Here is a 27,370-nt window from a genome sequence, read left to right as displayed (position 1 = left end):
ATACAAATGTTCAAAATAAGAGGCTTTGAAAAATGAAGCCAATATTCATAAAATATCTACCCAGGCTTTGATGACATGAAGGTGTGACACTTTCTTAAGCAACAGTTTTTGCCTTCTCTGCAACTAAAAATAATCAACACCCCCCAGTGATCCACCTGTGTGATCTAGAGGTACAGCAGCAAAAGAGACAACTTAGAAAAGTCAAAGTCAGAGCACTGCTCCACTGTGAGAGGCAAGTGGAGAGAAACCCCAGTAAGTTATGTTCAACAGAAAAGAACAAACATAAGGAGCCACACAAGTCTTCCCAATATCCCAGGCTTTAAATGTTGTGTCCTATTCTGTTCATTAAGCAACCTTTACAGTCTGTAAAAGTTTTCAAGTTTTCTGAGTAATTTCACAGTTTGTAACAATCACCCTGTCAGGTAAATTAACCAGCATTCTGGTTTATCAGTCTCTTGCCCAGTTGATAATCCCTAAAAGCTCGTCCATTCCTGTTTAGACGGCATACATGACAACTCAGTGACAGGAAGTTGGTCAAACCCCACAGAAGACTGCCAAAGAAAGAAATGCCTAATCGCAAAATACCACCACTAACTTGCAAATAGTGATTAGGTTCCAAAGAGATTGTTTCCTAGGTATATTTCAACAGAAATCTTGAACAGTTAGGGAAAAAAAGAAACCTTAATGATTGGGTCAAAAACAGAAAAAGACAAAATAGAACATAACTAAAAATTTCTGTATGCACACATCACAAGTTCAGTCAAAAGGAAATACATAGAAAAGATAGCATTTTTAAAAATTAGGTACATGGGATATTCTTTATTATTTTTTCAGTTCTAAAATAACATTTTCTTTTAAAAAATTTTAAGACTGGAACAACACATTAATTCATCCAGTATTTCAAATACTGCAAATTTATCAGCAAAGAGTCAAGTATTAATATAATTTTTCCTTAAGTTTGAACTTAAGGGAGGAAAAATAGATTATAAACCTCGTTTGACCCGATCTTAGAGTCATTCCAGCTGTCTTCAGTCCTGAGGTCTCCAGATAGATTTTCAGGGTTGGCTGGTGTCACTCAGTCCATCCATAATAGGCTGGATAGGAAAACCCATAGTAACTGCCAGGACACCACCTTTTGTTCTGGACCACATGATTGGCGTCCGGCCTTACGCTCCAAGAGAATCTCCTCCGTGAACAGTCCTCTCCAGGGGGGCCAGGAGGAGGGTTACGATGTCTCTGGTAAAAGCTTTGATTCTGTGAAAAGTTTCTTAAAACAAAAAGTAATAAACCATTATTAGTTTTTTAAATATATATATTTTTAAAGATTTCTTATTTTTTTAAGATTTTATTTATTTATTTTTAGAGAGAAAAGGGAGGGAGAAAGAGAGAGACAGAAATATCAATGTGCAGTTGCTGGGGGCCGTGGCCTGCAACCCAGGCATGTGCCCTGACTGGGAATCGAACCTGCAACACTTTGGTTCACAGCCCGCGCTCAATCCACTGAGCTACGCCAGCCAAGGCTAAACCATTATTAGTTTTAAAAAGATATATAATAAGCTTTGGAAATAACACATAAATACACTGGTTCTAATGTTCTCTACCTGTATGACCTTAGCACATAAATTACCTAAATCTTTGGATTTCTTTTTTCTTTATAAAATAGAGCTAATAACACCTTCCATCTTCATGAGTTGTTCTGAAGTAAAGTAAGACAATACAGATAAATTACCTACCATAATGTCTCAGCACACAGTAGATTCCCAGCAGCCTTTCTCTCCTTCCCTACAGAGGTAAATGCCCATACTATTCTAATCAGATACTTTCCTTCCAAGTCTGGCAGACTGACATGAGAGAGAATAAGCTATTTATTCCTGACAACATAAAGCTGCTTTCATTTTATAAATAAATATGTATGCATATATTAATTATAAAGTATAGAAATTCTAAAAATAGTATATGCAAATTTGGAAAATTAAGATTGTAAGCAAGATCAGTAAATCTAATATAATCATACAAAAGAAAATTTGAAATCAGAAAAGAAAAATTAACCTAATCCTCTCTCAATCCTACCTAATCTAATTAGACTGGTTAATATTTTCTTTTTGCTCTTCTCCTCCAGCATCTTTTTTTTTTGAAACTGTTAAATCATAACAGACTATTTTTACTTATCCTAAGTGAGCTATCAGTTTCAATGGCTTTATAAAATGTCATAGTATGGACATACTTTACCCGACTATTCTTCACTGTTAGAAATGGAAGCCGCTGTCTACTTTTTCACTGCTATAAATAACGCTGGGCCTGACATCTCCCAATATCCTACTGTACCCTGAGCACCTACTCAAATGTCTGATATCTAGGAGAAAGGTTTTAGAGATGTGCTGATTAAATGAATATAACTCTTTCCATATTTTAAAGTATTTCCTTACTCAATGTGGAATCAACAGGTATGTGCATTTTGTATGGAATTCAAGTTATCTTTGCAAAGGATGATACAAATTTTCAATGCTATTGGCAACACAAGTAACACTTTAAAAAAAGATTTACATCTTCTAAAAATGCTAACATCTCTTTGAAAGTGTTTATAATGTGCTCAAAATACTTTTTTAGTTCATGTAATAGTCTACGTCAATCCCTGTGAGGTAGGTTTTATTAAAATTGTCATTGGAATAATGAAAAATTAGAAATTTAGAAATCTTACCCATGATCATATAGCAAGTGAAGGGCAGAACCAGGATGCAAATCCACATCCGGCCTAACAACCATATTGCACTGCTTTATTGGAAACTGTTAAGTTAATAGGTAAAGCACAGAACCTTGCTATTTTAAGTGTACTGAGGGTTTTTTCATTTCCCAAGTAAAAAGTCTCTTTTGATTTGTTCAAACCCTTTGCAAATTCCTCTATTGGAATTTTTACTATTTCCCCTATAATTTGTACCTACTCTTTAAATGAACTTTCCTTATTCTGAAAACTATACCACTTTGAACGTAGCCAAAGAATGCAAGACCATTTTCGGTAGTCATATCAAGTTGCTGGCTGAAACTAAGTTTATAAACAATGAAAATTTCTAAGTCCCTTTCTTAGTTGCCTCTGAAAAGTCACATATTTCCCATCCTACACCTGATTTTCCAGCCCTAAGGGCAAAATATGAAGAAACGATACCTTGCAGTTGGCACTGACCAACCAGAAAATGTCAATTCCTCACCATTATCATAGCGTGTTGACACTAAGTTATCACACTATTCACCTCTCTTTCAATTCTAGACAAGAGGGAAAGTAGACATACCTTGCTGACTGCTGCACATCTGGGGCCTGGGTGTGGAAATGCCAAGAAGGTGTTGGGTAACCTTGGGTCCAACGTCTGTTATTCCCAGGTCCTTGGTGAACAGCTTTATTAGTGGTGTGGAGTGTTTCCACTGTATATGTTGAGTAGTCACAACCCCTTGATCTGGATACACTGGGTTCCCGATCCCTTAAAGAGAATGATTTTTACACACGGTATTACTGGTTTCCAAATTCAGTAGCCAATTTACTGCCTATATTTTGGCCAACGAAAATAGCAACCCCATTCTCCCTCCATTCCTATTTGTTTAGGTTTCCCTGAGCAAGTAAACAAGTGACAAGAAGAATGGCTATATGTAACTTAAATGACATAAAAACAGATCTCCCTAACCACAAACTTCACATGTAAAATGCAACTCACCTGATGGGACCATTCTGAAGGTCTTCGAGGTAGTTTTGCCTTTCTATGCAATGTCCTCGGCATCGATTGAATACTAAGGAGTGGAAGAACTGTCAAAAATAGCTGCACAAAAAGCAAATCTTTTCCAGAGAAAGCAGATCAGAGCTGAAATCCATTCACTAATCATTCAGGGTGTTATATCTCAATATTTCCAGATACATCCCTGTATAAACTTTTGGCAAAAGATTATCTTAGGTCACAATGAATGAATTACAAACTTTTCTCTTTTTCCAAAATTCAAAAAGTTCATCCACATTTCCACCTTCCACTTTTATAAAAAGGAAAAACAGCGATAACCCTCATACTCACATTCAATTGCATCATCTGGCCTCATGCCTTCTACATCAATCAAATATCTAACAAAACAACATAAAAATCAAGTTTATTGCAGAAAAGTTCCAATGGCACTTACAGATATAGATATAAACATCCTAAGGAAATATTGCACATCTAATCCAGTAATTATTAAAGAATGACACACCATGACCACAAAAAGCCTTATGCTAAGGATGTAGGGGTGAACCACCTTTAGAAAATCTATTAATAAAATGACTTACATTAATACAACAATTTAATTAATAAAAGAGTAGAAAACACAGAACCAACTCGCCAGGTGTTAAAAAGATGTTGATAAAATACAAGTAATTTTTAAATAAAATATGATGAGTATTTATCAGAAATCAATAGCAAAAAACAAGTTGGGGAAATATTGATATCATATCTCAAAAATGAGATACTATGAACCGACTGCATGGGCAAGAAACTTAGCATTCTCCATCACTGCCAGCCATTTCTTCCTTACCCTCCTTTTCATCCCACCACCAGCCCTAGCAGTGATATCACATATATACTCTGGAGTGTGTCCACACCTTCCCGCCAAAATGACCTGCACACCCTGGATCAAGCCACCATTATGCCTCGACTCCTAGAAAAGCCTCACTTGTCTACTTGCTTCCACTCTGTGCCCCTGCAGTGCAAACTGATTATCCTCTACACTAACTCACCCTCAATGAAGAGAGTTAAACAGTTTTCTACTGCTCTTAAGTTAAAACGTAAAACATTCAACACAGGCCTGCATGACCTTGTTTCATTTTGACGCCATTCTTCCTCCACGGCCCAGCCTCCCTAGCCAGGTCTTCCAGCACAGCACATGCTTTCCCGTTATAGGGCCTGTCTTGCTCCTTGTGCCCAGGATTCTCTACCCCATGTCCCTACCTTGTTAATACCTACTTTCCCTTAGATATCAGATCGACTCTCCCCAAGAAAACCTTCTCTGATCTCCATGATGAGGTCAAGTCCTCCCAATTGATATGTTCTCTTAATACCATGTCCCTCTCCTTCTGGGCACCTGTTCAAGTTGTAATTTAAATGCGAGTATGTGATCAATTGCTGGAATTATGAGTAATTGCTGGAATTACTTTCTAAATTGCTGGATCCTCAAAGGGCAGGTCACGTCTCTCTGCTCACAGTCTCACAAGTCTCTTTGCTAGCACCCAGGATAGTGCTTACACATAACAGATGCTAAATACGTATTTTCTGAATAAACAAACACACATCAGTACATTGTAGCAACATCCACAAGAAAGCATAAGGACAAACTTTTTGATTCAAAAAATTCCATCCTCAGTGAAATTCTCTCTCAGACAACAGCATATATATCCAAAGATGTACTCAGAGGAATGTTTATTATTTCAACATTTTATAACTTTAACCTTCTGATTTTTATGTACATCAGTAAGGGAAAGAAAAATGCAGCCTTTTAAAGGAATGAGGTCTCCAAATACTTTCAAAGGAAGATGCCCATCATATATTAAAATGTAAAATAAAACTATAAAACAGAATGTCTGAATATTACACCATTAAATTACATGTATATGCTTATATCTGCAGTTTTAAAGTCTGACAAAACATGTAGTCAATTATTACTGCTGGCAATCCTGGGTGGGAGGCAACACTGCTTTCTGCTTCATATATTTCTATACTAATTGCATTTTTGCAATTAGTTTGTATTGCTACTTAAAACAACTCAGGCATGGTTTGCCTCTTGGGGTTGGCAACTCACCTGCAGATGAGGTAGCCAGTCCTGTTTAAACCATGGGTACAGTGGACACCAATAAGTCGGTCTATGAAACAGGGAATGTAGAGTTAAATAAATGAAGTCAATGCCCTAAAAACAAGTCATACACTTTTCTGAGGAGTAACATGTATTAGTTACCACAGCAGTACCACTATCTGAAAAGAAATAATACCTGAGGAAAAATGGGGTTTTTAAGTAACATACTATAAGGAATGATGTAATATAAAGTCAAAACTCACCATCTCTGGGAACTTGTGCATAGTCCCAGTTAGACACAACAGTGTAACATGGGGAAGGCCAAGCACTTACAGCAAACTCCACTGAGAAAACTCCTTTTCTCTTAACTTACAGGGTCTGGCCCAAATAATGCCCCTTTTTATTACAAAATCATAAGGACGAAATTCTGTAACATAACAATACCAACTCAAGGACACCATGTGACATTTTTTAAGTGAAATGTTCAAATTGCTGCCCATCTCATACAAGACATTCAGCTACCTGACCAACACACTCACGCAGGCTCTGTAGGACCCTGTAGAATGCTCATCAGTAACAGATCAGTTATAGAAAAGGGGAGTTAAAGAAAAACAGGCTATGAGGGGAGTGAAATTTGTTTGAGTGAAACAAATGGAATGCCTTCACTTTTAACACTGATTATAAAAAAGGACAGTTTCAGCAGTGCTATTCCAAGGCACGTCCACTCCCCCATTTGTTGTTCCTCATCCATCACAGGCCTATGTGCCCTGTGAAGTCTGCTTGTAGTTTACAGTGAAAAAGCTAGACTTGGAGACGTAAGCCTGGGCTACACAGCGGGAAAATAGAACCAACATGAGAATCGTGTCTAAGGTTTTCCCAACTATGCCACAGGATGTCTCAGTCCTTCTTTTAAAAACACTCTGTGAGAAATTAAATAAATAACAACGTGTAACTGATCCCTGCACAATGTATGCCCGTGACTAGGTGCTGCTGTCTGGTAGGAGGGTGCTCATCATCTCCCACCTGCATTACTACCGCCCTACTTCTCACCTCTTCTATTTCAATGCAGCCGCCATGTGGAAGATGCTCTTTCTAAAATATACACTTGCCTGGGTTGTTCCCTTGCTGAAAAATCTTCATTTTGCATTGAATAAAGCCCAAATATTTAGGATAGCATTTAGAACTCTTAATAAAAGAAGAGCAATGTCTGTCTAACTGTAAGTCCACAATGATCTGAACTGTGACCTACAAGGACTTGCCACATGGTCCACCTCGCTCCCACCCCATGCCGACCTCACTCACTCTCCCCACTCCAGCTGCACTGGCCTCCTCACTGTTGCTCAAACATGCTGATGTCGTGACAGTCATGCCTCAGGGACTTTACACCTACTGTCCTCTCTCCTTAGAATACTACCCAGCACACTGTCTTCCCCAGATACCCAATGACGTGGTTCTTCCCTTCCATTAAGGCACTGCTAAATGATATCTTCCTAGAGGGGCCTTTACTGATCACCCACCACGTTCCCTCACCTCCTTATTGTTTTCTTATTCTACGAAGCACTATCACCACCTGACATTCTGTATATTCACTTTTTATCTCTCTCCCCCCAACTAGAATGTGAACTACATAACAGCAAAAACTTTCTTCTGTTCCTACTTCCTAGATCAGTGTCCTCACCTTCGAAGGTGTTATATATAAACAGTCATGGAATATGAACATAAAAATTATGCCCTTTCACTCTACCCTCTAGTGGCACTAGAGCCTGCTTCTCCATGACACAGATTCAAGCCCTGTAGGATCTGGACCATTTCTAACACCTGAGCTGTCCTCTCCTCTTTCTGGCCAAACCCTCCTCCCCGCAGCCTATCTCAAACATTGACTCCTCAGAAAGGCCTTCCTCCATCTCTCTATATTCTCCGTGCATGTAATTTATTCTCTTATTATAATTAACTCAGTGACTAATACTTCCTGCATGTTTAACTTCCTAGATAACTGTGAATTTCTAATGAACAAAGACTGCTACTCACCTCTAAATCCCTGTACTCTAACAATAAACCCAAAAGACTGTCAAGTGTTTACTGAATCAATTTATTTTCTGAGACTATCAGTTCTAGGGGAAGGATTTTGTAAGGCCTCCTCTTCATCAGTGAGCCTGGAATCTGTGCAGGAACTCACAGCAGAGGTAGCCAAATGGATCATAAGCCAGGTCCTGAGACCACCATGGCAAGGAATGCTGCCAGACACAGTGAAGTCAGCATAACACAAGCAGGAGACCAACATCGAATCAACTATGCAGCGGAGTACACTTGGGGTAGCATGTGAAGAACCAATACTTACAAACATGTTCTCATGCACCCCCGTGGATCTTCTGTCCCTCCCGGAAACAGATGGGACACTGCATAACAGTTCCACACAAAGGAGCCTGTAGACTCCGTGGTTATCACAGGCAAAGTCTAGCCTCTCACACCTTAAAGTACTAGAGAGATCTGTGACCAGGGCTCAGATATTTAGGAACTAGTGCCTACATTAAGTGACCAGGTAACAGCTTGAACATTTATCTCAAAAACCACTGATTCCATCTCTCTTTCCTTCCATCCCCTATCCTCCCACATCTGTCTCTATTCTTTCTCCCTTACTCTCTGCTTCTTTACATTTAAACTTATATTTGTATGTCAAATTTACTTAAGTATACACTCCCTAAGCTAAATGTATAAAGAGAACAAAATGAACACTTGTTCCTGTGAATGTGTGGCTTTCCAAAGAAAAAATTCCTCAGTCTTAAAATGTGGCAAACATCATGTTCCTTCTGATAGCCAGATGCCAGAAAAAGGCAATGGATTCTTTAAATGCATAAGCTATTAAGGTCTGTTTTCAAACAGAGTCAAGTAGATCTTAAAGCAGAAACAAGCAAACACTGGCCTACTTTAGTTCTTCCTATTGAAAACTAAGAATAACAGGTGGTTGTGACCTTCCTCACTTGTACCCAGAGTGGAAAAACAACAGAAATGTTTCAAATACAAATGATGAAGACACAACTTCACTGGTCCACTCCGTTTTCTTCTGCTTTTAGAGGTCTGTCTCACCTCAAACCTTTGCCTCCTTTTTCTTTTTTTACACACTCCAAAACACTGAGATTCTATCTCTTTCATCCACCCACCAATCACCTCTTAACCAGTAAGACAACAGAACGTTTTTATATTATATATTCCCCATGCATGTATTTGGAAGAGAGATGAGCTAGTTCAATTCATATTTATCACTAAACTCACATTACAAACTAAGGTGCTTATTTGTAACCATAACAGGACAAACATCTTACTCTATCACCACCCTCTGACATGCCCACATCATCAAATATAACAGGATTAAGGCAGGAGCTATTAAAAATATTAAAAATTCGCAACCCCACTCAAAATGCATAACAAAGTTCAAGTAAGGAAAGGAACAACTCACCATTATCTTTGTTTTCTTTCAAAAACCCATTAACGGCACATTTAAATTTAAAAATAGTGTTATCATCAGGCACCTGATGCCCAACTGTATAAATTTTTAAGTAAGGAATAGTTTCCGGTAAGTCCTAAAAGGCAAGACCATGAAAATGTATGTTACTTCATTTGCAGGGAAAGAATTAAAAGTTAATTACAAGAGCCAGAATAGAGATTATAATAAACTTAGTATGTCAGTAATTCTGATAAAAAAGCCATTTTGTCCAAAGCTGCTTCAACTAAGAAGTATCACCAGATTTGCGTTAAAACCGCAGAATGGATAGTCAGTAGGTAAACACAACTGAAAGCAAAATGTGTGTGAATGAATGCATGTAGAACTAAAAACTGCATAAACAATCCCACCTAGTATTTTATATTTCAAGGGCAACAGAGTCAGAAGAACTTGGACAGAGCAAATTTCAGGCACTGTTGAGAGCTAGTACTCTTGGGGTGGGAAAGAGTAGATATTGCCAAAGCCAGAACAAGTTAAATAAAATCCTGTAGTTCTGAATTCAACAGAAAAGCATCAGTATGAACCTATGATGTATTCACATGAAAAACAAACATACAAACACACTTCCTAATTGTTACCCCTGAAGAAGTATAGGAACCACTGAGGTCACATCATGTCCAGAGGACTTGGGAGCCAAATGGAGAAGTTCCAACTGGCCAGAGATAGGACATTGATTTGTGCCTCAATAAGAATAGTAACTGCAATGAAATCCCTGACAATACAAAAATAAATAAATAAATAAATAAATAAATAAAGTACAATCAAACTGGTCATCACTGGAGGATTTAGTGAATTAACTCATTATTTTGAAAACTATTATGAAAGGAAAGAATCATGCCTCTACAGCTGGGCAACCAAATACCTGATGAGCTTCTTTTCACAGAAATATAACCAGCTAATGTGCGCCAGCTGGTGTAGCTCAGCGGACTGAGTGCTGGCCTGCAAAGCAAGGGGTTGCTAGTTCGATTCCCAGTCAGGGCACATGCCTGGGTTGTGGGCCAGGCCCCCAGTAGGGGGTGTGGGAGAGGTAACCACACAATGATGTCTCTTTCCCTCTCTTTCTCCCTCCCCTCTCCTCTAAAAATAAATAAATAAAATCTTTAAAAAAAAAGAAAAAGAACAAAATATACCCAGCTAATAAATGAAAAAAGAGTAGTAGAGTTCACCATTTTTGAAGCCCCAAAATAATTCTGGATGTAGGTATCAGTCATCAGTGACTGCTCACATTACAGAAAGAGGCTATCACTTACATGTCTCCATGGAGGAATACTCATAACCTATGAAACTGTCTTGAAAAAACAAAACCCCAAGCCTGAATGTGATCAAGCCTCTGGGACAATTACCAATTTAAAATACAAGTCCTAAAGAATATGGTTACAACACATGGGGGTGCAATCATCAAAATTATATGGGACAAACTACATAGTTTCTTAAAAAGTGAAATTCAAGGGGAGAAATAAAAGAAAGTGAGATACATGGTGGGAGAAACTATAGATTAAAGACTTCAGACTGTAACAATCAAATGCAAAGTGTGGATCTTATCTGGGTCTAATTCAAACTCTTTACAAATGTTTCTTTTCATGAGATTTAGAAGACAACTACAAATCTGCATGCTGACTGGATATTTAATATTAAAAAGTTATATTAAGGAATAGAGTCTTATATTTTAAATACACATGACAAAAATGTACAGGTACAATGATATCTGGAATCTACTTCAAAATAATACAGAATGAGTTGGAACAGGTTGAAGTGCAAATGAAACCCCATATTGGTTAGTGAATATCACAGCTGGATGAGTTTATGGGTGGACAACAAACACCCAGCACTACATCGCCTTCTGTGTAAGTTTAAAGTTCATGATAATTGTGTAAAAACAAGAGGACACTGTGGAAAACAGTCTGGCAGTTTCTCAAAGGTTAAACACAGAACTACCATATGACCTAACAACTCCACTCCCCCCTGCACATCCAAAAGAACTGAATGCAGGAATTTGAACAACTATTTGTACACCTGCATTCACAGCACCACAATTCACAACAGCCAAGGAACAAAACAGTCCAAGTGGCCATCAACAAAGAGGTAAAATATGGTATACACACACATGGATTATTCATCCATGAAAAGGAATACCATTTGGTTGCATGCTATAACCAGGATGAGCCTTGAAAACATTGTGTTTAGTGAAATAATCCAGACACAGGACAAATGGATGAACACTTACATGAGGTACCTAGAATAGGCAAATTCATAGAGACAAAAAGCAAGAGGTTACTAGGGGCTGAGGGGAGGGGAAATGAAGTCGTTATTATTTAATGGTTCAGTGCTTTTGTTGAGGATGATGTAAGTTTTGGTTATAGACAGGGTGATGGATACACATGATGTGAATGTATATAATGCCACTGAATTGGAAAGTTATGAATGGTTAAAATGATAAATATTATTAATGTGTATTTTAAAATAATAAAAGAGGAACCGAGTTCCTTTTCATTATTCCTATTCTGAGCCTATTTCATCTATAAAATTCCTAATCATGATCATTATTCTCTGAGCTTAGTGAGGAATAAGCACTCAACAGGAGATATCAGTACTACAACTACTTCATCAGCTAGAACTTGTTGTGCAGATTAACTAAGGTATGTCAAAGTACTTTTCTATTTATTTTTTTAAAGATTTTATTTATTTATTTTGAGAAAAATGGGGAGGGAGTGATAGAGGGAAAGAAACATCCATATGTGAGAGAAACATCAATTGGTTGCCTCTCTCATGCCCCCAACTGTGGACCTGGCTCACAATCCAGGCATGTGCCCTTGACCAGGAATCCAACCTGTGACCTTTCAGTTTGCAGGATGATGCCCAACCCACTGAGCCACACCAGTCAGCGCTCAAAGTACCTTTTAAATGGCAAACTGCTACACAAGCATTAACATACATTGGGTATTCTTGTTTCCCATGGGAAAGCATTAACATACATTGGGTATTCTTGTTTCCCATGGGAAAGAATTTCCCATTCTTTCCAACTGACATGCCACATGGGCCAACAGAAAAGATGGGTTTTTGTACGACATGGAAAAATTGTAGGAAAAGAAAGTATACACCTTTGAGAACAACTTTTCTTTTACTATGATGCTTACACATGCGTAGGTAACTTCTTAAAATAAATGTTAATGGCATAATGAATATTCCTCTTTGTGCTATTAGGCTACTACTTATCTCACTAAAAGTTTACTTCGTTTTCAAAATATAGAACACAGAAGCTTACAGAATTTCTTAAGCACATATAGAGCCTACTGCCAAATATTAGACTTTAATTCATGTCTTTACTCTCATTCTGAGACAACAATTGAGAATTGTTTAGTTCAGGAAACCACTTGGTTCCCTTTTTCAACTGTTACCCATGAAAGTAGGCCTGGATTCATCTTAGCCTGTGGTGATAGCTACTAGTTACTGTGAATTATTATAGTATCATAAAGTAGGATTTTTTCCATTAACATTTCCATTTACCTCTGGTTTATAATAGCGGTGAGTATACGTTAAATCAATGATCAGTCCAAGTTCTTCATTCTGTTCTTGGATTTTGTTAAAAAGATCCAAGGGGGAAAAACGTTCTTCTGGAGCAAGTCTTTCTTCAAAACTCTGTAAGAGAGGATGAAATAGGAAACAGACAAGGTATACTTAAAAATCCTTCATTACATGACCCATTTACTCAAGCCCTGTGATGCTGACAGGAGAGGGGCTAAGCAGAGACCCTTGTAAAGCCTCCGGAATCCACTTTTAGTGGTCATAAAGCAGGGACTGGAGCTGTTGGAAAAACTGCATAGAAAGGAGGAAAAATACAGGACAAAATTTACAGTAACTGCAAATGTGGGTGGGGAGTCCGTTTATTCCTTCAACAAAGATTTGTTAAGTATTTATTGTATGTCAAATACTTGCTTGGTATGATGAATGTAAGAACCATGTTATCTTTATACCAAATCTTAATGTCCAGAGATACAGAAGAATTGACACAGTAAGAGAAAAGAAACCCCTACCCATCAGTCACAAATTAAATAAATTAGCAATACACTTAAATTAGGCTTTTACTGATGCTAATCCATGCTATAACAGGCAGTGTAATGAGACATGAAATCTCCTCTCATCTTCTGTATATCGTTCAAATGCTTTCTCCACCTATTCCTTTCTTAGTTAAAAAGCAAAAACAAAAACAAAAACAAAAACAATTTTGAGAATTTCCATGCTGAAACCCCAACCTTGCATTTTTTTGGTTGTGATGGAGGGAGCAAAGGGTCTTCCTGGCATTCAGTAGGTGCAGTCATGGATGCTAGACATTTTGTCAAATCACAACAGTCCTACAAATGTGTCTTATACTTGAATGACTATCGAATATCCTACTCCATGTTCAAAGAGGTGAAAAGACTGTTCATAACTATGTAAACCTTAGAAACTAGCTCCATTTCACAATTAAACACAAAGGTTTTCTTTTTCTCCAGTTTTAATGTACACTGAATTCTCCAGGATAGTAATCACATTAACCAGTGAAGAATGAACTTGATTTTATTTGGAAATCTACCAAGAGCTATTCACTTTCATGGAAACTCCTATCACTAAGGCAATATAACCCACCTAAATCAGTCTGTATTTGCAGTTTTTGCATTCATGGTGCAAGTAACCAACTACTTCTTTATTTCTAGTATAGTCACGCCTAAACATTTACATAGTGAAATGTAAATACACATTACTTTATTATAAATTCTTTTATTTATTCCTTGCATTATACAAGAGGGGCACCCAACCCCCCCACCCCAAATCTCTGGAGAGCAGGTCCCTTGTAGTACAGGCCTCCCACACTAGGGAAGTGTTCAAGGAGCCCATCTACATCAGAGTACCAGCTAGCATTGTTGTGAGAGGCTGTGTTTGGCTCCAGAGAATTTTTTTTGAAGACTGCCACACGTCTGCCCTTTCATGATGGGTGATTTACGAGTGCACTTACCCATATAGTGCTGACCAAGAACAGCACGACCCCTGAGCCCCATCCTCCCTATTCACCTGATCTCGCCCCAAGCAACACTTTTTTTTTTTGTTTCCCCCAGATGGTGAAAGTCATCAAAGGGAAACAGTTTGATGATGTAGAAGAGGTAAAACAAAACACAGCAGAAGCACTAAAAGGCATCCAAATTGACGAGTTATAAAGCTGTTGTGAGTGGTGGAAAAAAGTCTCAATAGGTGTGTTGCATCAAGTGGAGAGTAACTGGAAAGTGACTGAAGTTTAAACATGCAATAATACACATTTTTTATAAATACTGGTTTTTGGGGTCCCCTCTCATAATTAGAGCATCACACTGATTTTTTCCTTTAAAATTGAGTATGGAAGTAGGTTGAAATTCATTTGCAATGAATTTCATTTCGTGGTAGTAAAGGGCCAAATATAAAGCATGTGCTAAAGAGAAAGTGGAGGATGACAGGATTGAGAATCAGTGTTCTACATGGTAAATTCAGATTTCTGAAAGAATAGTGAATTAATTTTTGCTTACCTTTTTCAAAGGAACTTTGAAAGCAATGAAACGAGTCCCAGGCATCCTCTGTCCAACTGGGAGATAGTCCTTCCACCTGTTAATACATTTTTTGTTAGCCAGTCTCCCTGGCACAGACTGAAGACTCCTTGGTCCCTTCTTCTCTTTGCTTTGCATTTTGCTGCTCTACTTATTCAACCCCACCTAGGATGCAATAGTACTCCCTTCTTCCTGCTTCCCCATCTTGAGAACAGATACAAGGCAACAGTGCACAGGTCTCAACAAATGAGGCATAGCTAAGACCAGAGGTGGCCAGAACGTCTGTACCCCTGACAAAACCTAGCCTGGTCCTGAATATTAAGGTGCCATTAATATATACGTGTTGACTGAAATTGTTTCAACTCAATCCTTTCACTTCACACTTTACTTTCAGTCTTCATACAACTGAGCCAGCAAATCCGATCAGTAGGAAACTTTAAGTTCATGAGTTCATATATTAAAAGGAAACCTGATAGAAAAAGAGACTCTGAACATCACCTAATGCTAGGAATCAGAGTGAAAAGGAATACTGACTTCTGTCAGATGACTGGAATGATCCAAGGTTAACTCAGTATATCTGAGGCATAGAGTGTGAGGGTAAAAGTAGCGCAAGTTGGGGCTGAAGAAGTAGAGTGGCTTCTAGACAGTACAGAATCTCAAAGGCCATGGTAAAGACTTTGTGTTTATGCTTGAAACAATATTTCTGAGTGCTGTTTATGACCAATGTTCCAATTTACTTTTTAAAAAAGATTTCTGTGTGAAGAATGGATTAGAAGGAAACAAGAGTAGACAGATATGAATACACTAGTTAGCACCTAACTGCGACAGATCAGGCAGGTTCTGGACTAGGATGCTGACCGATAGAGGCTGAAGGACTCAAACTATTTTCAGGAGATAAAGTGAAAGGGACGTAATGAGATAGATACGACGTGGAGGAAAGGAAGGTCTCAAGGAACAAAAAGCGTTCATTGCACAAATGAGCACAGTTTCAACATTAATCATGTGAACCTACAGAAAAAGATCTTTCAACTGAGACCTGTTTGGAAGCTCCACAGTGTGCCCGTTGTGCTGTTAACTCCACAAACCAACGTTTTTGGCTGAAAGTTCGGCGGCACTGGGGCGTTTTTTTCACTCAAACTTCGTACTTGTTACTCACATTTTCTGTGCCACAAGAACACAGCTTCTGGAATTAAGGGGGACTCTATTTTGGTAATGAATGATACATATCCCCAACACTCACAGTCCCATCTAAGAAGGCAGTCCCTCCCCATTTACCAGAGAAACGATGGCCAGAGCCTCGCTTTGAAAAGTATGGAGAAAAAAATCAGAAAAGCAAAGACCGTCCCTTTCAGCTACTGTGGGCCAGGCAGCGAAAGGATCAGAGTCCCCTGACTGTGTGACGGCCCGAGACAGGGAGAGACTGCAGGAGGCGAAACCCAGACCCCACGAGCTACAAACAGGAAGAGCCACGCCCAGGGTTTAAGGCGCGTTACCTTTCGGGGATATGGTTTCCGCCCTTCTTCTTGGCCTTGGAACGTCCAGAAAACACGCGTCCCGGGCCCCAGCCGCCGCGGGCACGATGCCATTGGCTCATGTGGGCCCCAAGATGCCGCTGAACTAGCACCAAGAGCGCCAAAGTCGCCAGCTCTACGCGATCGGAGCCAAAACAGTATCCCCCACCGGAAGCTTCTATACTGCAACCTACGCAGCTCCACCCCTTACACCGCCTCCTTGCTAATGCGCATGCGCCACCGCCCTTGGTGATGATGTCACCACGCCAGCTGGTTGAAAATTTGATTAGCAAACGGGATTTCGGTGGCTTTGGTGCCCTCCTTAGCCGCGGCTGGTAGCGCAGGTCCTTGAATTCGCATGTGTACCCTTCAAAATCCAAATACTACTGCACATAGACTGAAAGTTTAAGTCTCCCTCCCCCAGGTCCTTCAGTGGTCTTTCCATATATTTTCCAAGTGTTCACATTAACTCTTATGGTATAGTGTATGTAAATATTTATTTGTACAAATGTGGACACCTCTATTTGATATAAAAGCAGCATATATCTTACAATATATCCACAAAAAAATTTTGTAATTTCCTCAGTCAATTTAAATGTGCATACATTCAGTTGTTTTTAATGGTCACATAGTGTTCCACTGATGATAATAAGTCCATAATTTATAAAACCAGTTCTATATTGATGGACTTTTAGATTTATTTTCAGTTTTTTGCCCTCCACTATACACAGGCTGAGATGTGAACATCCCTAATTTAGATATAGGTGTATGCTGAGTTCAGAGTCCTGGACTAACCTTCTTTATGTTCCTCCTTTTACATTTAAGATGCTTTCAGAGGTTAAGATGATGATGAGTATGCAAGCAAAAGTTAAGTGGACAGAGCTATGGATAGAAAAGTTATACAGGCTGTGCACAGGTAGAGACCAAATTAAGAATTTGTTTAGATAGAATTGAATGTTGGAACTGTGTTTAAGGAATAACTGTTTCATGTTCCTAGAATTTATCTCATCACATCTTTCCCTAGTCTTACACCACTCATCCTAAGCTGCAGTAATGATAATCCATAGCTATGAATTCCCTTGATTCCATGGGAACACAGAAAAAGGAGACTGCTCTGGCATATGTTTTTAGCCTCACATTACATACTACTATCGCAAAAGTTGCCCATCTGAGAGGCATGAAGCTTAGGGGGAAGACTTTCAATAAAACTTTTAAGTTTAAGCCACATCTTTGCACTGCCACACCCCTCACAATTTCCTCTCAGATTAGTGTCATAACCCACCTTCAAAAATCTCTTATGTCACAATAGGAAAAGTAGGCCTATAAAAGAAAAATGTCTGTTTGCAGATCCTATCTATGACCTACCATCTCGTGGGCTCTTGGCATCTTGTATCACAAACTTCCTGCACATGGCACTGATGAGTGCCGAGGCAGATTGACCTAGGTACCTCTAAAGACTTACCATAGAAAACAATAACTAGATCCATAGATTTCCTCCCCAAAAGCAGCTTCATCTACAAACAGGGTGAGACAAATGTAGGTTTCTCATTGTGAATATGAAACAGTTAATTCCTGTATTATTATTTATTAATTATTGTATTATTTTCCAAACAAACAACTTTACACCTTCTTTGGCCCCACCCTGTGTAGGTCAGTAGCATGTCAGCCCTCACTCACAGTCACAAGAGTGGTTAGTGTGAGCACCACTAACCAGGGCAAGAGAAATGGAGACAGCCCAGGCCAAGGTGGGCTGATGGCACACATCTCTCCCTTAGGCTTGGCGCACAGCGTAACCCACCACAGTGCCTTTCACACAGACCTCTTTTTAAGTGTCTCCACAATGCCCATCAGGACAAGTTGGTTTGTGATGCTTTAAGTAAAGTCATCAGGAGAAAAACATGCAACATGTCTTACAATGATAGAATCTTTAAAAATTTCACTAGGAAAAAGACATGTGGACAAAAGCAGAGCATTGATACAGGGCATGGATGCAGTCTACGTTCTACAAACATACCAATGAGTGATAAAGATGAGCTGATATGACATGAAACAAAGTGGAAAATACATTTAAGATTATTCTGTCTACTGAACAGAATCCCTGGCAGTTTCTGGAGTACCTAGCACACACATTCTGTTAATGCAAAATGAGGCCACAGCGTGTCAACTCGTTTCTCACAGAAACTGAAAAATCCACATGAATGTCCTTTTCCTGCACACTTTCACCTTGCCTCTTCCCTATTCTCTGTGAATGGCCTTGACTTTCTCTAACTAGTCTGCTCTTCATTTCTGCCTGGCCTTGCACCCAAACATGGCAGACAGAGAATCCTAGAGCCCCAAAATTCTACAGTGGCTGTTTGCAAGGGGGGAGGAGACTACAGTAACTGCCACACTGGGCACACTTTATGTGAGAAGGAAAAAGGAGAATACCGTGAATGCCTCTGCTGTATAAAAGGACAGGATGGCAGCATTGCTTCAGAAGCCAAGGAGCCACAGAAGGCAAACTCTGGTCCAGAGAACTGCAACCACAGGCTGGGAGTGGCAAGGTTTGCAAGGAGCTCAGTCCTAGCTCTTTGGCATTTGCTTGTAAGGGGCAGAGTCCATTTGGGGAAGCCTCAGACACTGAGGGGAAGAACTGGCTGCTCACAGGTGACAGGACATAACACCCAAGAGAGTGAGAATGCAAGATCAAGGCTCATCTCAGAACAATGCCAAGAATGAAGAAGAAAAAGCAAAGGAGAGCAGGAGAGAGATGCAAGTCCAAACTGGCCCTGACCAGCCCAGCCCATGGAAGGTAAGATTCAAGGAGAGGGAACTAAAAGCGAGAAGCCTTGGACCACTTCATTCTCCACAGTATGCACTCAACAAACTTTCTTTTACTCTTTAACCCAGTTACAGAAAAGAGCTCCTTCATCCCTTTGTCTGCTCCTGCAAAGGTGCAGTAAATTCAATAATCAGATGGTCTCATGAAACCTCAGAAAAGGTGCAATTGTACAACCTAGAGAGAGGTCCCTTTCGTTCCTCCTAGGAGTATTAATGATTATATATATATATATATATATATATATATATATATATATATATATATATAAATACACAATACAGATATGTTACTACTATTTATGTTAATGAGTGTCCACAAGTAACATTGAAATGATTCTTCCCTTAACAAGGGAGAGAGTATCACATCTGCCTTGTGGACGACCACATCAGTCCTCAGAGCTCAGCCATTCAGGGGTTCATTTCCCTCTCCTACTGCTCCCTCCATCCAATCTTGTCTTCTTATTGGTAATGTGACTCCCTATTGGCTCTCTCGTCTCTTTAAACTGCCTGCTTTGTGACATCATTCTCCCACCAAACCTACCACCACTTGGTAGAATCTTGGGATGTTCATACAGTGGTCTGTAAATAAATTTGGATCATCGCAACTGACCAGTGACCAGTAACCAGTAACCAGTAACCACTGACTAGTGACCAGTGACCTTCGTACTGGACACTTGTGCTCTTTGGCTCCTGCTGATCACGCATCTGGTGTTGTATCCTCATCTTTTGCATCTACAGTTGATACTTCTCTTCTTCTCTGACCATGTCAGGTAAGAAAAGAAACTTTTTAAAATTTTGTATTAGATATTTTTGGCCCTAAATTTAGGAGTAGACTCAAAACAGCATGGATAAGGGGGGAAAGTATTGATCTAAAAATCTGGAGACTTAATTTTAGTTTTGATTTCAACATTTAGTAGCTATGTGACTTTACACAGGTAACTGAATGTCTCACAAAATCTGGTTTTTCCTCATCTACTACATTAATATGTTAGATTGGTTGTTCTTTCTAATCACTTCCTTTCTAATACTGAGTCTTAAAAAGACACCCATATAAAAAGTAAAATCAAGACTTCCTGAGAGGGTTTCAACAGAAACAGATTGAAAACATAGGTGATATAAAAAACTATATCTATGTAAAATATATGTATGTAGAATATGTGTATATACACACACACAGGATGTGTCATGTGTAATGTTTTCCCACCACTAACATTTCTGCTCAGGGATTTTAAATTGAGTGCCATTTAAGAAGTAATATATATCAGTTTTTGGAGTTTTCTATCCAGACTAGGTGAGAAGAGAAAATAGGTAGAGAGGATGAAGAGTCCTGGGCAACAGGAGGGACAATATTTAAATGAAGGAAAGTTGAGGAGTATGTTTATCAGCACAGGCCAACAGGAGGAACCTAGAGGGAAGGGGAACTACAAGAATGAAGGAGGAGAGCGTGGAGGAGCACTCAAGAACAAAAATGGTAGTTTGTGATGGAATGTTGAAGGATACCAAAGATTTTAAATTAAAGCAGAAATAGCATAGGGTAAAATCTGCTCAGAGTAGGGCAAAATAAAGGTGATTTTTAGCAAATGCTTACATTAACAGACCAGGAAGGAAAGTAAGGCCAGAACAAGGTACCACTAGGCAAAGGAGGTTACACAAAAAGTCACATTCTGTTGTCTGTGTTTTTCTGTCACCTTTCTGAAAACAGATGGCATTTGACAGTTGAGTGTAACATTTAAAAACTACATTTTTGAAATGTTTCCTATGATCACTATGAAATTGGTTATCTAAGGTGCTGGAAGAGAGAACATTTTCAGTGTTGCACTTGATTTTTTTAAATTTTTAAAAATATTTTATTTATTTATTTTTAGGGAGGGAAGGGAGGGAATGGGGGAGAGAGAGAGAGAGAGAGAGAGAGAGAAACATCAATGTGCGGTTGCGGGGGGTCATGGCCTGCAACCCAGGCATGTACCGTGACTGGGAATCGAACCTGCGACACTTTGGTTCGCAGCCTGCGCTCAGTCCACTGAGCTATGCCAGCCAGGGGAGTTTCATCTTTATACTTATTTTCTTCCTAACACAGAGAACATTCTGATAAACTGCCACCATCTCTTTTTAAATCTTAGCTACCTAAGAAGAAAAAGAAAAGTCAAGCCCCACATGTCTAATTCACATTTATCTAGAAACAATTTTGTGGGGTCTCTTGGGGATTCCTACATTAAGTTTTTCTAATGGGAATCTGGTGATGATGGTTTTTAAGGCTTTGGGTATGACACATTCCTGGATGTGGAAGGCCATTATAACCTAGGTTTTAAGATAAATATAAAAAGCTTCATGATATTTTATAGTGTTCTCTTGTGTTTGTTACATGGCTATATTAATTGGAATATGTATTTCCACTGGACTCACTATCTGTTACTTGCTGGGTAATATTCAGATGAACATGAATGAGCACATTAATGGAATCCCTTTATCCTTTATTGTCTTCTTTATAGCTGTTTTCACTGAAATATTTGTCTATATTGGAGTTACCTGTGCATCCACATTTATTGCATTTTGCTACTTGTTATGCAATTTTTACTGATATGTCTTCTCTGTCCCTATGTATAGCTGGGAATTCCTTCAAAATCACCTTTCATTCTGGGCTGCATTTTGGTTACAGTACACACTAAAATAAAATAACAATGTTCACTTTTATAGTATTTCAGGCATAAACAGAACTTCATTTATTACTAAATTTATTATGCTTTGATCCCACTACACTCCTCAGTTTTGATTTATATATCTATATCTATATCTGTATCTATATATATATATCTTTTTAGTGCTTTGATATGTCTTTCATTTTTTTTCTTTGATATTTAAGAACATATACATCACATGTAATATACCACTTGTTCATGTATGAATTATTGCTGCTGTTATTATTACAAGCACTTTATAGAGGAGTAGCCTAAAGCTCACTTCTTTCGAAAAAACACTTCTTGAGAAACACACTCTCACATAGTCATTTTGAGAACAAATCAGAAATAAGGCTTCAAAAGGGTAAGAATAACTCTTTATAGTTACCAACTGGACTGAGCTACATGTGAATTCTAAGAATAACATATAAACTGGTCAGACAAAATGACACACTGAGATTATAATGGTAAGAGCCGTACTGTTTACGCTTGGACAAAAAAAAATCACCTATAGTAGAGTTTTATTGCTCCCAGTTAATGGTTGTGTAATACTCCGAGCACAGTCCAGGCAATGCAGTCAGGATGCCATGTGGCCTGGGAATAATCTGACATAATGGAAGAACTCTACAAGTCTGTCTAACCTCTCTGAGCCTCAGTTTCCTCACTCAGAAAATGAGAATGTTAGAACACAGATTCTCTGAAGACCACTAGCTCTAAAACTATTCAATTCTAGGAAACAGCATACAAATCAACGCTAGTGCAGCCTCAAGAGAACGACAGGGCAAGGAGAGGTTGCTTCTAGTCTGGAGAACAATATGTGAACCACATAAATTGGGGCTTCTGCACATTTTTGCTAAGTTGGGAGCAAGGGCAGTGAATACAGAGAATAGCAAACTGCTCCAGCACTCACAACACAATAAACTGATTTGTGATACAGCAGTAAGTATTGGTATTAGAAGCTTACTGATAGCAACAGCCTTAACATAATGGTATTCTTCAAAGACAGTGAGAGTTCATCAATCTTATTGATTTCTTTCATGGCTCTCTTGTTCCCTACAGAGGATTTCCAAAATCCACCATTCCTTGGAAATTCAGATTCTCCTCACCTCTCTCTTCCTCTAGTGAGCAACACAGCTTCCCTAACAGGCAGTGTCTGCAATTTCTCCAGGGTCCCTGCTCCAGCTGTCAGTTCAGCATGGCTATCACCATCAGCCTCTGGCACCTCATTCCAACCACTCATGAGCAGTGCCTGCCTTAACCAACATGCTCGTGCAACTATGTTGTCTAGAGGAGCTGGCCAGAGCCAGATCTCTGTCTCAGCTGCTTCCAATCCTGGTACTTTTGAGTGGGCTATCACAGGAGGCTCTAAAAAGAAGTCATCATTACTCAGAGACTTCACTGTGACTGTCATTGACCAGAACACAGCTGTTTCTTCCATGTCTATGGCATCCCAGTATGATACCACTTCAGATGCCAACAACATGACCTCTCTGTATACATCACTTTCTACCCATCTTGTTCAGGTGGCACCCTTTCAGATTCCTAATCAGGGACATAGCCTGTCACTCCCCTACCAGGAAAGAAGTCAGGGATATTACTGCAATCAAGGCCCATTGGGGCCTCTGCCATCTGGAGAGCTCAGCCCCTACCTCCAATCCTACGGCTCTGTTGTTTCTTACACGGAGAGCAGGGCCTCTGTCCCTCAACCTGAGTTGGTCATGGTATTAAAGGAGATTCAGCCCACAAATATGATACCACCAGCCTCCATGTCAGGAATCTACTCTTCTGTGTCTGCTCAACCTACAACACAGACAAGTTTTCAAGGTGAGTACATACAGTAAGAAAAAAGAGGAATAAGTTTAGCATTCAAAAACAGGGCCAGTCTGTCACTGGGAAGTGGTGAGTCCACAGATCGGTAGAATTTAAGTGTTGTGACTTTGAGAACTTACCACTCTCAGTCAGCACTCTCCAATTTCAGAGTCTTCATGAGAACACCTAATAGCGGAGGGAACGTCGGGCACTGAAAGGCCATGTTTGCTCTATGTATGAGAATCCCAAGAGTGGACCAAGGGATACCACCCTTTTCCCTGCCCTACCTGATTATTCCCCCTGTACTATCACACTGTGATGAACTCCCTTCCCTGATTGTTTGCCTTAGCCTATTTGTAAAGGGATTTCAGAACTCATTGCAACCATGCCAGTTTCACTGTCCCTCACTTCCTTGGTTTACACCAGGATTTAAGACCTTGTGTTCCAAGATCACACCCAACCAGGCAGGCTAAGTGTCTGTGCTTACCCATTTCATTAGGAAGAATTCCATTCCCTCTCATACTTTGTGATATGAAGTGTTTTTCTTTTGTCAGGACAGTAGAGAAAATTAAAAGGATTCTAGAGGAGATGCTAGGGTTGTAAAACGTTTAAAAATCACTTTTACTTTTTATTTGACTCAAAACAATGCTGTGGAAAACAAAGAAAACCATGGAACAATGACATCTGATGACCACCAGTAAGAAGTAGAACTGTTGCCCTCTAGCTCTTAGTGCAAGGTGCCATCCATGATCCTTCAGAGGAGCTAGTAGAAATGCCTTCCCCTTTCTTGTTAGGTACCTGACAGGGGACATGGGGAGCATCTTCCTTCCCAAGGACTGACTTTTTTTCCTTGATTCCTTTGTAGTGATCGATAGTTCCCTGGGGATAGAGACCTCCCTGGGACTGCAACCTCCAAGCCAAACATTTTTTCTACCACAAAATCCAGATTTCCCTAAGTCTTGCACAAGCAAAAATACCCAGAAACCAGAGAGCAATCCACCATCTGTGTTTGGGGACATTTCAATAGTAGTTTCAGCCCAGAGTTCTAGTAATCTCCTGGCACTGCCTTCATCTCCAAGCCAAGAACAGGAAGAGAATAAGAATTTGGATGATATTAACAACAACCTTTCAAAGCCTCTCGATGCCTACCATTTTCCAATAGGAATCCAAGATTCTCCACTGCTCCCCTTAGAAGTGCCTGATATTCACCAGCTCCTGGCTAGCATTGATCCACTACTCTCAGAAAAGCAGCCTGATTGTGAAAACGATGATCTGGGAAAGAATAGCCTGAGTCTTAAATACAGTCCTAAAAACAAAGAGACACTTGAATATGGGACTGAATATAGTGATAGCTTTCCAGACATTGCTACACTGGTGGAGGATATTCACCTTCCACAGGTCTTAAATTCCTTGGATGACCTTGATCAATCCAAAGGTCCCAAGGAGGGCAAGATAAAAAATACCAGAGCCCTCAAGTTGAACGAGCTACAGGAAAACTCAAGTGTCATTAAAGCTCTTGATCAAGCTAGGAAGAACAAACATAAAGCCTCTGAGACCATCAGTGGAGCTCCCAAGGACAAAATCAAACGTGAGAGCCCAGATTGTGCGTGCTTGGGAGAGGCGGGTATTTGCAACACTGCATCCAGTGATGGAGCCCCTGAGAGCACAGCCAAGCATCCTAACAGCAAGCCTCAGAAAGCTGCATCCAGCAGGAACAGAAAAACTAAGAGTCATGGGCAGGAAAAGAACAAAAGAAACAAAGACAATTCCAAGAAAGCCGGAGAAAGTAGGCAGTCAGGGAAAAAACTCAAGACAGAAGAGAAGTCAACAATTGCCAAGATGAAGAGGAAGAAAAATCAGCCTGAGTTGACCCAAGAGAACTTCAAAAAGCCTCGGACTCACCTAGGTATGCAAATGCTGGAGTCTGTGCAGGTGTTTCATGCACTGGGGAAGAGGCTTGATAAGAAAACTGAACTGTCTTCCTCCCAGGTCTTGGGAAACTCAAGCAACCCCATATGCCCCCAGTCACCCCCACTTACCAAAAGATGGCTGGATAACTTGAGTGAAGGCAAAGATCCAGAGAAAACTCAACTCACATGCCAGAAACCAGATGGCAGCGCTGAAAAAGAATGTTCATCTCCATCTCAGTACGAGCTGCCACCTCCTGGCAAGGTCAAGTTGGTACCTTTGCCTTTTCTTAACTTGGACAAGCCTCAAACTCGACCAGTTCCTCGCAGGCCACTGAGTCTGGCATCACGTCGCCCTGCTGTGGCCAATCCTGGTCAGCCTGGTTTTAGCTCTGCTCAGCCTGCTGCAGGCAATTCGTCAGGACCAACTCCTGCATCTTTGACAGGTCCTGCCAGACCAGACCAGCCAATTTCAAGCAGCTCATCCCGACCAACTTTGACCAGCCCTGCCAGGCCTGGTTCTAACTCAGCTCAACCTGAAGCAGTCAATTCATCCAGACCAATTCCTGCACCTTTGACAGGACCTGCCAGACCAGCTTGGTCACTTTCCACCAACCCATCTAGACCAGGTCTGACCAACACTACCTGCTCTAGTGTCCCTCAGTCTGCTGCTCCAAGGCCTGCCACCTCCAAAACATCAGCTTGCACTTCTTCCCAGAGGGAGCCCATTAGAATTGCTGTGACCAAGCCCCTGACCCCACCAAGGCCTCAAAACCAATATCTACTCCAGGATTTTGCCCTCCAACCAAATCCATGGAAGAAACCCACTGTCCTTGGGCCAGTCATGTCAAAGCCCATCACAAATGAGCAGAGGCCAGAGCGGGAGGCCATGAAGAGGATGGCTCAGCTAGAGCGTGAGAATGCTGCCAAATGCACCTCTCTGGGGAAAGTGCAGTATTTCATTGAAAGGGAAAAAAGAAATGGAAATTTCTCGATACTATGGTTATGCAATATGAGATGTTCATATGGTTGGTGCCTTTGCATACCAACATGTTTCCATAGACACACAAACATAAATTTCTCTATTATATTTTAAAACTTAATAAAATTGAATAAGAAATGCAATAGACTTAATATATGAGTAATAAAAAGACTTCTGAGTTTTGAGATGCTGTTCACTGTGGTTTTTCTTTGGTGAGGCTACGTGAGAATGAAATACTGGAAGGTGAGTGGGAGGTTGAGGGGTAAGGGGTGGGAACTGAGAAAAAGGAAGGAAATTAGTCCATAGCTCCAAAGGCAAAAAGAGGAGAAATGTTGGGGGGGGGGAGTTATAATTAGAAGCAAGAGGAGGGAAAAGGGTCCGAAGTTAGGGTTAAAAGAAAAAAAAATTGAATAGAGTTGAAGGTGGCAGAAGATGACCCTTGGTTGACCAAAAGAAATGTAAAATGTCTCCCGTGGAGGCTGGCCTTATGTCTCATGATCAACAGATAAGCATATACATTAGAAAACAGAAGAGGATGTATTTCTCCCATCCAAGTACTAACCATGCCCCGACCCTGCTTAGCTTCTGAGATCAGACGAGATTGGGCTTGTTCAAGGAAGTATTTCTAAAAGGCTTGGATGGTTTAATCATATACAATTGTAGCTGGGGAAGGTGAGTACAAAACGGGGCAATCCACCAGATGAGTGGCAAGGACTTAGAGTCGTCCTGGGGGCAGCTGATAACAGGGGCCTGGCCAAGTGAACTGTTGCAGCAGGAGCCCACCCAGAACAGGCCGTGGGACATAAACCACCATTTACTCAACCC

The 27,370-nt window shown here is 40.0% G+C and overlaps 2 protein-coding genes across 2 annotated transcripts; one reads left to right on the top strand and one right to left on the bottom strand.

Moving 5' to 3' along the window:
* Positions 1-715: 715 nt before the first annotated feature.
* Positions 716-16,563, bottom strand: DUSP11 (dual specificity phosphatase 11). Its single transcript, XM_045828496.1, has 9 exons — positions 16,335-16,563; positions 14,824-14,899; positions 12,797-12,928; positions 9,248-9,371; positions 5,803-5,863; positions 4,050-4,096; positions 3,702-3,774; positions 3,285-3,470; positions 716-1,267 (listed from the first exon to the last, which is right to left on the bottom strand). The coding sequence occupies exons 1-9, from the start codon at positions 16,433-16,435 to the stop codon at positions 1,072-1,074; spliced, it is 996 nt and encodes a 331-aa protein (XP_045684452.1). The 5' UTR covers positions 16,436-16,563; the 3' UTR covers positions 716-1,071.
* A 3,372-nt stretch (positions 16,564-19,935) lies between these two features.
* LOC123811310 (uncharacterized protein C2orf78-like) lies at positions 19,936-26,579 on the top strand. Its single transcript, XM_045827284.1, is given in 5 exon segments — positions 19,936-19,942; positions 22,907-23,671; positions 24,522-25,941; positions 26,077-26,536; positions 26,538-26,579. Coding segments are annotated over 5 exon segments (2,694 nt in total).
* Positions 26,580-27,370: the final 791 nt, after the last annotated feature.

This window comes from Phyllostomus hastatus, unplaced genomic scaffold (genome assembly GCF_019186645.2).
Source record: "Phyllostomus hastatus isolate PE091 unplaced genomic scaffold, TTU_PhHast_1.1 phas_scaffold_78, whole genome shotgun sequence".
Classification (NCBI taxonomy): Eukaryota; Metazoa; Chordata; class Mammalia; order Chiroptera; family Phyllostomidae; genus Phyllostomus; species Phyllostomus hastatus.
Note: the sequence above shows the minus strand (reverse complement) of the source record. Positions and strands in the feature narration are given on the sequence as shown.